The sequence below is a fragment of the Lathyrus oleraceus genome, chromosome 3, assembly GCF_024323335.1.
Source record: "Lathyrus oleraceus cultivar Zhongwan6 chromosome 3, CAAS_Psat_ZW6_1.0, whole genome shotgun sequence".
NCBI classification, from domain to species: domain Eukaryota; kingdom Viridiplantae; phylum Streptophyta; class Magnoliopsida; order Fabales; family Fabaceae; genus Lathyrus; species Lathyrus oleraceus.
The window spans coordinates 327,016,875-327,028,700 of NC_066581.1; the positions used below are offsets into that span (position 1 = coordinate 327,016,875).

An 11,826-nucleotide genomic window follows, 5' to 3' on the forward strand; every position below is an offset into this window, starting at 1 on the left:
TTGACAAAAAGATCAAATCCACTAAAGATAGTATATTTAAGGAACTAAATTGCAACATTTTTTAAATAAGAAACTAAAAAGAAATATTAAATTTAGTCAAGGGACTAAAACATATATTAAGTCTAGAAATAATGTAAAATTAAAAAAAAAAAATTTAACAATTTATAAAAGCATTTTATAACACTTCCATTAAAGACACTCTTCCATTAAAGATACTCTAAATATGAAGTTAGAATATAAAATTATTTGAGTAAGAAAAAAATAAAAAATAATAAGCTTAATTGTAATTTTACTCTCATTATTTTATCTTTTTTTGGATTTTGATCCCTCATTTAAAAATTACAATTTTGATCCATTTTTTAATTTTTGTATTGGATTTTAGTCCTTTTTAAAATCAAACACTAAAACTTAAAAAAAAGACAACAAAAAACGTGATTTTTAAAATTGAGGGATAAAAAGAAAAAAAATAGAGAGATCAAAGTTGCGATTAAGACAAAATAATATAATGTTTTTCTTTATAAATTTCTCTTTTATTTTTCCTTTAAAAACATTTTAATATTGTTTTGATACGTAAAATTTAGTTGGTAACGATAAAAAAAATTAGATAAGGCCTAGGCTATCCCTGGTAAAATTGGAGTAACGACAATGCAACTTTGCCACATAAAATAAATATTTAAAATCACGTGTTAATCTAAAATCTTAAGACATTCGATCTATGATCTATGTCTTTTCTCACTAAAAGAATGTTCAACATCCTCGTTTTCATCAAATATGAGAATCAATATTCACACTTAACATCCTAATTTTGATTTTTTAAAGTTTTTGGTTAATATAGAATTTTAAAATTTACTTTATATGATAGAATTTCATTGGTACACATCATTAAGAATTTATTATTTGCATTCAAAGTTAAACTTTTTTTTAATGAAAAATTCAAGATGCAAATCTAGTAATTAGACTACTTGATAAAAAAAAACTTTCATCTTTATTTATTTTGTAAAAGTATCTTTTTCATTTAGGTAAGTGTAAATATTACTCTTTATGTGATTGCGATTTTAAAATAAAAGTTATTTCAATTTTTTTATTTAGAACTAATAATTTTAAAATATATATTTTAAATTGATATTATGTACATTATTCTTAAAAAAATATTTTCTACTTTATATTTATATTTATATTTATGATAACATTGATAGTTAATTTAATAAAAATGACATTTTTTTACTAATTTTATAATATTTCTTAATGTGAAAATAGATAAATTATATATTATAATTAAATAAGTCAAAAAAAATATCTGTAAATTATTCAAGAATACTTGAATGAGATAAACAATATTAAACTTTTTTGATAATTTTTTTTACAGCACTTAGTTGAAATCAAACTCTAAATTTAATGATAGGTGTGTTGCAATATAAATTTAAAATTACATATCTATAACTTTCCCCAAGTTGTCAAGTCATAATAATTTTATATTAAATTAATTATCTATACCAAAAAAGAGGTTACTGGTTCCTAAAAAAGCGCAACCTGAGCCGTTACCGTACACCCTCACAGTCTCATACACACCGTAATTTTCACCGTCTTCTCACACTTTCTTTCTACTTGTGTGTATTCTTTTCTATCTATCACATTCACTCACTCCTTTCTCCATCTTCTATCATCATCTTCTTCTTCAATTTCAATTTTAATTTCAAATCTTCACTTTCTAGGGTTAGGGTTAGGGTTTCTACATTCTCATGTGAAACCCTATCTTCTCTCCACTTCATAACACTCCTCCCTTCACGATCCACCACCGTTCCTTTCTCCCATGGGTAACTGCTGCAGATCTCCGGCCGCCGTCGCCCGTGAAGATGTCAAATCAAGTTTCTCCAACCACGATCACGCCAAGCGCGTTGGAAACGACAATCACGGAGGAAACAAAAAAGCTCCCCCGCCGGTCACCGTTCTCGGCGGCGCGGCCAAGGATAACATGGAGGAGCGTTACTTAGTGGACCGGGAACTCGGTCGTGGTGAGTTCGGTGTGACGTACCTTTGCATCGACCGCGATACCAGGGAGCTTCTGGCGTGCAAGAGTATCTCCAAGAGGAAGCTTAGGACTGCTGTTGATGTTGATGATGTGCGGCGTGAGGTTGCTATTATGCGCCATTTGCCGAAGAGTTCGAGTATTGTGACTCTTCGGGAGGCTTGTGAGGATGACAATGCTGTTCATCTTGTTATGGAGCTTTGTGAAGGTGGTGAGCTTTTTGACCGGATTGTTGCGCGTGGTCATTATACAGAGCGTGCTGCTGCGGCGGTTGCGAGGACTATTGTGGAGGTAGTGCAGCTTTGTCATAAGCATGGGGTGATTCATCGGGACCTTAAGCCGGAGAATTTCTTGTTTGCTAACAAGAAGGAGAATTCGCCTCTCAAAGCTATTGATTTTGGTCTCTCCATATTCTTCAAGCCAGGTATGGAACTGAACCTGAGGCTGATGCTTAGGGAGAGATATTATTTTGTTATTAAGTGTAGTGACTGAATTTGGTTTGAAATTTGAAGAAGCCTAAATTAGAAATTCTTAATTGTAGCTAGTTTTTTAGGGTTTAATTGTTAAAATTTATGGTGGATTGTTAATGAGCGCTGCAATTGGTTGGTGGGTCTACTGTCTTTGATAGTGTAGTCTAGCATACCGGATATAGCATACTGGATTTGATAAAGTTTTATGCTGCCTATGTTTTGCATCTGCCAAGTAAATAGAAAAGATTTGTTGGTATTTTCCCAATCTTAATTTCCCCCATCTTTAAATCCCAGATTCCGAACATGATTTATTTCATAGGAATACCCTGGAAATGTGAAGTCCGTCTTCGATCTGGGTCTAATCTGCAAAGCTTTGCAGTTTGATGTTTATGTTAGATTAAGCTTATTTCTTTGTTTGTCCAAACATACCATTTCCTTTTAATTTCCCTTCCTTCCAAACTCTTTTGCAAAAGGAATCATATAGTGTAAGAGTTGCCACAATTGATTTAGATCTGTGTTGAATAACATTAACATTGCATTTTCATGTAGCTGTTTGAGGGTTCTGTTTTGATTGTTATTGTTAGAGTATATTAATTGAAGTTGTTGGCGGGCTTCTACTAGCAGGACTAGAACTTGACATAATTCATAGTATTTGAGTTTATTGGAATTTACAGTTTAGTTGTGCCAGCTGGTAGTTAAGAATTAAACATGTTACTGCCGACAATGTTTGGGTGGTTGTGGTTCCATTTTTTTTATGGCAACCAGCATGGCAAATCTTGAGAACCTCCCTTTGGCTGTCTAGCAATGTTTGGTCAGTGACTTTGTGAAAATGTTCGATTGTTTTGAGTTTCTGTTCTGATTTGATTTGGCATAATTGGTTGTCTAGCTTTGGAGTAGCTTTAGAGTAGTTTTCTGAAGCCTAGATTGTCAGGGTTTTTTGGTTTGAAGACATTGTACGTTTTTGGAGGTTGAGGTGGCCGCTGGGGATAAAAGTTGAAGCAGCAAACACTATCTTATTTGCTTGGAAAGTGTGCTAAGTAGAATCTAGGAGATATTCGGCAGCATCATTGCCAGTATTTATGATTCAGGGTAAGGGGCAGGTGCTGGTTTCTTATTTTCTATGGAGATGGGCTGGTGTTCTTTGTTTTATAGTTTATATCCATTTGACACTTAACAAATTAAATGCTTTGTAAGCTGCGGGTGGAGGGATGTCTTAGAATACATTAGGGTCATTTGTTCTGGGATTTTGCTCGTGCTAGCAAAAGTAGTACTTAACCTTATTTGTAATGTAAATAGATGTGTAGTAGTTCATTAACAATTTGCTATCTTGGTTTCATATTATGCATAAACTGTATGTCATTTTACTTGAGAGAAGCCTAAATTCAACATTGTCGAAAGATATAGTCCAATTAATACTAAAATTTGGACAATTCTCTCCATATAAGTTGATTTTTTATGGTAGAGTTAGGTCCAATATCTAAGATGATATTTCTGTTGGACCATCTGTATTATCCTTGTACTAGGCCCAATAATCTTAGGCATGTGGGGGTGTATTAGAGAAATAGCTAAGCCACACACATCACTTAAAGATGTGACCAAAAATGAGCTTATGAAACTTAGGCAATTCTCACATTACAACTTTACAAGTCGATTTTGTAGGGTTGGTTTAGTCCCAAAACCTAAGACGTATTTAAAAAAAAAAATATATAGGAGCTTGAGGTCTACTGATAAAAATTGGAATAAAGTACATGCTGTGGTTCAGCTTCAGCTTCAGCTTCAAAGGAGTTTTTTTTTTTTTTTCTCCCCCTTGTTTTCAATTTTCATTTCTGTTACAAAAGCACCGACTTGTTTTCATTATGATGTCCATCTACAATTCTTTGTAAATGAAATATTGAGAACAACAAAATGTCAAGCGTGTTTGGTTAAAGCTCTTAAAAACACACTTCCATTCTTTAACCTATGAAAACAAAATTATTTATTTGGTTTATTTGCTACTAGTTCTTAAATTATTCTCTAAAACTCTAGTACTAAATTTGAGAAAAAAAATTAGCTTACTGACGTCAACATTAAAAACAGGCAGTGGCAGTTGTGTAAACAAGTGATTTCGCGAATGGAAGTTTTGTTATGAAAGCAACTCCTTTAATATTTGTTCACTGGAAAATATCTGATTTCTAAGTACTTTTTTGGAAGAGTTTCTTATTTTCTTGCAAGGTTTCTCTATATTTGCTATACTTCTCATTTAATATTTGTTCAATATTTGTAATTTGTAAAAGAAGAAATTGAATTGTCATACGATTCTTTAATTTTTAAAAATGAGATATGTCATAAATCACCATAACACCATTTCTTCAGCAGTTCAAATTTTTATTTTTTTGTCAAAATTTTGTATTGCGAACATTTTTAAAGTTTAGAAGAATAAAGTTGAACCCAATAGCCCAATTGTTTTCACTATATCCTCCAGAAAATTTTGAAAATAAAATCAATGTGGGTAGTCATTATTCTGAATAGCTCACTTACTATTTTTATTATTTCAACTTAATAGGCCAATTATTCTGGTATTAATTATTGGGATAAGCAATTTTTTATTGATTTCTTTGAGGTAATCCACTATACACAATGTTTACTATTTTAATACTGGAAAGGATTCAGAGTACATTAAAAAGGAAACTAATAAAACATGGAGACTTGTTATATTTTCTGAAAGCTGTAAAACATAATATATATGTAACTAAAATAAACTATACTCTCCCTAAATTTAAGATACTTTCCAGCAATTACATTGTATATCTGAAAGTTAAAACAGAAAACAAACAAAACACCCACTAATGAAAGGTTATCCTTTCTGATTACTTCAGCGCTACAGATATTAAATTAGGTTGATCATATATTCTATGTTGACGCTTTTCCATCTTATAGAACAGTCTTACTTTCTCTATTCATGTTTCAACATTATGCTTAAATCTCTTTTCATTGCTTACCGGATCTGACTTATTCCCATAATTGTTGTGTGGCTAATATTCAAATTTCCAGGTGAGAAATTCTCAGAAATCGTAGGAAGTCCATATTATATGGCTCCAGAGGTGCTCAAGCGGAACTATGGACCTGAAATAGATATATGGAGTGCAGGAGTGATACTCTATATCTTATTGTGTGGTGTTCCCCCATTCTGGGCTGGTAATTTATATTCACAAATCTATACATCTATATATATATTCATGCCGTCATCTACATGTGCATACTCTATATCTATTTCGGTAGCGTTCCCCCATTTTGGGCTGGGAATTACATTCATAAACCTGTGTATTTATACATGCTATTTATTTATGCATGCCCTCCTCTACATGTGGATGAGCATCTATGAACATTATCATTCATGTGTGCCCATCTATGAGCATTTATCATGCTTGTTTGCCACGTTGTATATCTGAAAAGTTGTGTATTCTTTTAGTTCATGGCTTGTGTTTTTGAACTTCGATGATTATTATTATTATTATTATTATTATTATTATTATTATTATTATAATAATTATAATAATAATAATAATAATAATTTATTTATTTATTTATTTTTAATTATTATTATTATTTTTTAATTATTATTATTATTATTATTATTATTATTATTATTATTATTATTATTTCATCAGCTCTTACAAAATCTTGTTATCATTTTACCTTGATGTTAATCCTAATGCAGAATCTGAGCAAGGAGTTGCACAGGCTATTCTTCGAGGGCTTATAGATTTCAAACGGGAACCTTGGCCCAGTATTTCTGAAAGCGCTAAAAGTCTTGTTAAGCAGATGTTAGAGCCAGACCCTAAGCTTCGATTAACGGCCAAACAAGTGCTTGGTATGTTCATGACTTTCCATAGTCATATTATTCAAAAAATCAGTTGAAGAAGTCTCAACCAATTCGATTGTAATAATTAAACTATTTTCGTAACTGGACTTGATTAATGACAATTTTTACTGTATTTTTTTTTTAAATTTAAAATTTAACTCCTGAAAATCCTTTTTCCTTTGCAGCTGTGTTTTCTTTAACAAAAACTTAAATAGGGAAACAAAGTGAATGGTTGAAGGAGAAGGGTCTATATGTGTAGACATGTTGCTGAAATAAATAATGATTAGAAATCATTTATGCTGTTTATGTTAAGGATTTATCAGAATAGATTCACTGACTTCATGATGTTTTCCTTTACTTGTCTTGCAGAGCATCCTTGGCTCCAAAATGCTAAGAAGGCTCCAAATGTTCCTCTTGGAGATGTCGTCAAGTCAAGGCTTAAGCAATTCTCAATGATGAATCGATTCAAAAGAAAAGCCCTTAGGGTTGGTTCACTGCATCTAGTGGTTTCTTAGCAAGTTCATTTTACTTTATATTAAAACTAAGACTGTACGGTTGAAAACAGGTAATTGCTGATTTCTTATCCAATGAAGAAGTTGAAGACATCAAAGAGATGTTCAAAAAGATGGATACTGATAATGATGGTATTGTTTCTATTGAAGAACTAAAAGTTGGATTCCGAAACTCTGAGTCTCAACTTGCTGAGTCTGAAATTCAGATGTTTATTGAAGCGGTGAGTTTTGTCAATTTTACTTTTTCCACTAGCTTATTGTGTCTAAAGCCACTTGTTACTGGGCCAGTTCAATTAGATCATTCTAATATGAGGGCCTTTTTGGTTTTATCAAATTTTTTATTATTCCTTATGCTCTGTTTTCATATTATTTTTCAAACATCTGTGTTAATGGTTCTGAAAGTATAACATTCCAGCTTGAAATTGTTCTTGACTTGTTTTGTCTGATCATTGTTTTTTGACATCAGGTAGATAATAATGGTAAGGGAACACTAGACTACGGAGAATTTGTTGCCATTTCCCTTCATTTAAAAAGAATGGCTAATGACGAGCATCTTCACAAGGCCTTCTCCTATTTTGACAAGGATGGGAATGGATATATTGAACCAGAAGAGCTACGGAATGCCTTGATGGAAGATGGAACTGATGACTGTACAGATGTAGCAAATGATATTTTCCAAGAAGTAGACACAGACAAGGTGAATAGTCTATAGTTTTTCTTTACATTTAGTAATGATCTGGGAATCTCGTAATCTTAAACTCTTGAATAATCACAGGATGGAAAAATCAGCTATGATGAATTTGTAGCTATGATGAAAACTGGAACGGATTGGAGAAAAGCTTCTAGGCATTACTCACGAGGGAGATTCAATAGCTTGAGCTTAAAGTTAATGAAAGATGGTTCTTTAAACTTAGGAAACGAGTAGTTGTCCAAGTGTTTGGTTATATTCATTCAATCTGTTTTTCCACATAGTGTATTAGTCCTCCTAAATCCTGGACTGGCTTCTTTGTGATGATTATTTGGTTCCTTGTTAGATAGGGTCCTTTTGACCTGGTGTTGTCCGAGTCACGAAAGAAGGGGTACGGCGAAATATACATGCCCTTTGTTACTTGTGTAAAACATGGTGCCTTGAAGCCAATGGTGTGACATGTATGATTCCAATCATTTTAACATCCCGTCTTCTCTTCTGGTTTGAGAATGTTGATTCAAAACTCGTTAGTGCAGTCAGAATGTTTATCGAGGTGTGAATATCTTCTAGTTTGTATTATGGACTCAGATTTGGTCATTTTATTGTACCCTACTCTACTAATATTTTGGCCATAGAATGGCTGTGTATTCCAAGATAATATTATTGCTGCTTACTGTAGGAAAGTTCAGAAGAACCTGCAAGGATGATCCGCATCTTGAATTTTGTGGTTGCATGATGTATGGTCAGTCGTGTTATATTGTAAGATTCCACTATCTAAGAGCATAAGACCATCCCAAAAGAAACAACTAAATTTTTTGAAAAATAGGACGCAGTATGTTTTGTGCAACATTTGGCCATTAAAAGCTTTTTCAGCGCTATTAGGGATTTTCCATATTATGACAGCAGTGTGCTATATTGACCCTAACAGTTTTAAACTTTGAAGTGTTGTCTCAGGTTCTTAATTAATTGGGCATTATTTTCCATGCATTATTGTGTAATTTTTGGTACTTTGAATGATCTGAGATGACATTCGCAGTATTTTGTATTTGAAAAAAAAGTATATTCCTAATTATATATCGTCCGGCGGAATTTGATATTGTTACATTGCACATTAAGTTTCAAACTCTTATATTTATGATTGTGTAATTTTTATATATCTCACTGATATATTAAATGATTTTTGACTAATATTATATTTTATAAACATAATATATTATATTATAATTTTTAATTTAGTACTTTTTTCATTCCAAAATAAATGTTATATTTAATAAAATTATTTGTCTGTCATTTTTTTTATATGAAGTGTCGTTTTTACTATCAATTCAATTTTAATTTTTATCTTTCAATTATACTAGGACTTTTTAACTAATACTTTAAATTTATTATCATTTTTGCATTTAAGATAATTCTCATATTCTTTTCGGTCTCATATATAAACAATTTTATTAAAAAACCACTCTTTTAGAAAAGTATCTAAATATATTTAAATTTTACACTCTTTTAAATTTTATCTCTATTTCTTTGAAAATCATTAAAAACAGTGAAAAAAAATAGAAGTATATTTAAAATAATAACATTTTTCTTTATATTTATATTTAAGATTATAGAAAAGAAATTTGTTGGTTATATTTGAGGTAGGAAGAAGTACACCAATAGGAAGTCACAATAGTTTGGTAAAAAAAATATTTCTCTTTTAGTTATGACATTTTATTAATATATTAAATGATTAACTATAAAATTTATTTTGAGGCGGAAGAGTAGTGGATATTTAATACATATATACCTTATAAAAAAAAGCATATGTTAAAATTTAACCATGTCAATTGAGTTATGAACCCCACACTAGAAGTAACATTGTCAATTTGTCAGTAAGGTATGTTCTGGCCCAATTGATTGAGGAGATTGTTTTTTCCATCTTAAGAATTACTCATACACCTTAATGAAAAACTTATATCTGTCTTTGAAATTTGAAAATCCACTTTCGGAAACACATCAAATTGAATAACTTCATATAAGTGAGTTACACATTCGTTTTATAGAAAAAAAATAGTCTAAAAATATACTTTCGAAATAATTTGAAAGTATATTTTCATAGAGTAGCTCAAGGTTTGAATAATTAAAAAACTTTAATTCAGGGTTTCTCCATTAAGTTGGCTACGGAGAAAAACAAACAAACTTTGATTCATCATAAATCATAAATGGGTAGTTTATATGGACAAAATGAAACTGTAAGTTTGAAAAAATTGAACTAAAAAAAAGGGTTAAATATGTTTTTAGTTTTCATGAATATTTTAAATTTCGTGTTTAGTTTTTAAAAAAATTTCCTTTAAAAAATAATTCTCAATAAATATTTCATCCAATCATTTGATCTCTATCATTAAGTGGGACTAATAGACTATGATGTGGTAATATACGCGGATTAATTCTTTATTTTATTTTAATTTGATTAAAATATGTTATATCTACTGTGACTTGTAAAAATGTGGCTTAGAATGTTAAACTTAAACTTCAGTTTTAGAATACCAAATGTCTTTAATTTTAGTTTTTCAGAAACCTTAAAATATCCACTATTCATAATCGCCTCTCTCGCCCGTGCTCCATTGAAAACATTTGAAATTCCGATGAAGACGTTTGAATAACTCGTTAATATTGGTGGAGAAAGTATCACATATTAGGGTTTCATTTCTGTTTGGGTATTTGAAGATTTTTCTTGTTTGAGGGTTATGATCCCAACATTAAGACATGTTAGTACATGTTTATTCTTGTTTTGTGTTTTTTTTGAATTATTTATGGTACCCAATTATTTATGTTTTTTCCATTCTTGTCATACATAATTATAGGTTATTGCATTGTGTGTGGTTCACCTGAAAAATTGTCGTGTTAATTTTAAACTTTTAGGGTTTTGAATTATGCGTGGTCCATTTCATTTTGTAATGCCAAATATGCCCTTTTTCATATATGTAATGTACATGATGAGGTTATTTAAGGTTGTACTTTACACAAATGATTCTTTTGTAAAAGACCCAAAGCTAAAGTATGAAGGTGGGGATATTATGCATTCAATGGACAAGACATTAATTTATGATCATTCTTTGAAGTCCGTGACCTGATTAAGGGGATGGACTCTGCATTTACTGTTGATGAAGTGAAAATGTGGTGGAAACATGAAGAGGGTTGTTTGGAAAAAGATCTAAAACCATTTATAAATGATGAGGATGCATCATTGTTAGCTTTGTTTGCTGAGAACAATAATTGTGAAGTTGAAATTTATACCAAGCCTAAACCATCTACAAATGAGTTGACTTATATGAAGAAGTTTAAAGAGAAACAAAAGGGAAATGAACGTGTTAAGGATCAAAGTGATGAGTATTGAAATGGTGAGGACAATGAATCAAGTGAAGACTCTATGAATGATATATACACTTTGAAGACAATAAAGAAGAGATAATGCATGATTTTGATGAAGACCTTGATGAAAGGTTTACGTTAGAGGTGGATGAAAGCTGAGTCTAGAAGGGATAATGTTGATAGTGTTGTTACAAGTGAACCAATCAACCCTATGTTTACCACATAAGAGATGGATAAGGAACATGTCATAGAAGAATATTACATGACATATGAGCTTGGTAGTGGTGTAGATGAAGATAGTTGTGATGACATGCCTGCACTGATTAGGTTCAATGAAGAGGAAAACCTTACAAAAGATTTCACATTCAAGGTGGGAATGAAATTTTCATCTTTGAAGGAATTTAAGGAGACTATACTAGAAAACAATATTTTGAATGGTAAGGAGGTAGGATTTGCCAAAAATGATTCCAATAGGTGTAAGGTTGTTTGTAAGAACAAAAAGTAGTGTAACTACACTGTACTATGCAAGTGAGTTTTAAGAACTACAATATTTAAAATCAAAATTTTGTTTCACAAACACAAGTGTGGACGACAGTTCTTCAATAAGAATGCCTATGCTGATTTGGTTGCTAAGATGATAATAGACAAGTTGAAGAACAATACTAAGATGAAGTTACATGAGGTTGTAGCAGATGTAAGGCTGAGGTTTGTTACTGAGATCATAGGTTACAAGGCTTTCAAAGATACGAAGTTGGCTAGAAAAGTTGTTGAAGGGGACTCAAGCAAATAATATAGTTTGTTATGGTCATATGGTGCTGAATTAAGGAGGGTTTCTCAAGGAAATACATTCAAGTTAAACATTAGAAGACTAGCACCTGGTTTGCAACTAATATTTGAAAAATGTTACATGTGTTTTGATGGAACAAAAAGGGCAGTGA

At 31.3% G+C, this 11,826-nt stretch overlaps 1 protein-coding gene across 1 annotated transcript; it reads left to right on the forward strand.

The window, feature by feature from the left end:
• The first annotated feature begins 1,532 nt into the window (after nucleotides 1-1,532).
• Nucleotides 1,533-8,210, forward strand: LOC127127453 (calcium-dependent protein kinase 13). Its single transcript, XM_051056642.1, has 7 exons — nucleotides 1,533-2,450; nucleotides 5,527-5,670; nucleotides 6,194-6,346; nucleotides 6,707-6,822; nucleotides 6,903-7,070; nucleotides 7,316-7,546; nucleotides 7,625-8,210. Exons 1-7 carry the CDS (start codon nucleotides 1,811-1,813, stop codon nucleotides 7,772-7,774), a joined length of 1,602 nt encoding a protein of 533 aa, XP_050912599.1. The 5' UTR covers nucleotides 1,533-1,810; the 3' UTR covers nucleotides 7,775-8,210.
• The last annotated feature ends 3,616 nt before the right edge of the window (nucleotides 8,211-11,826 follow it).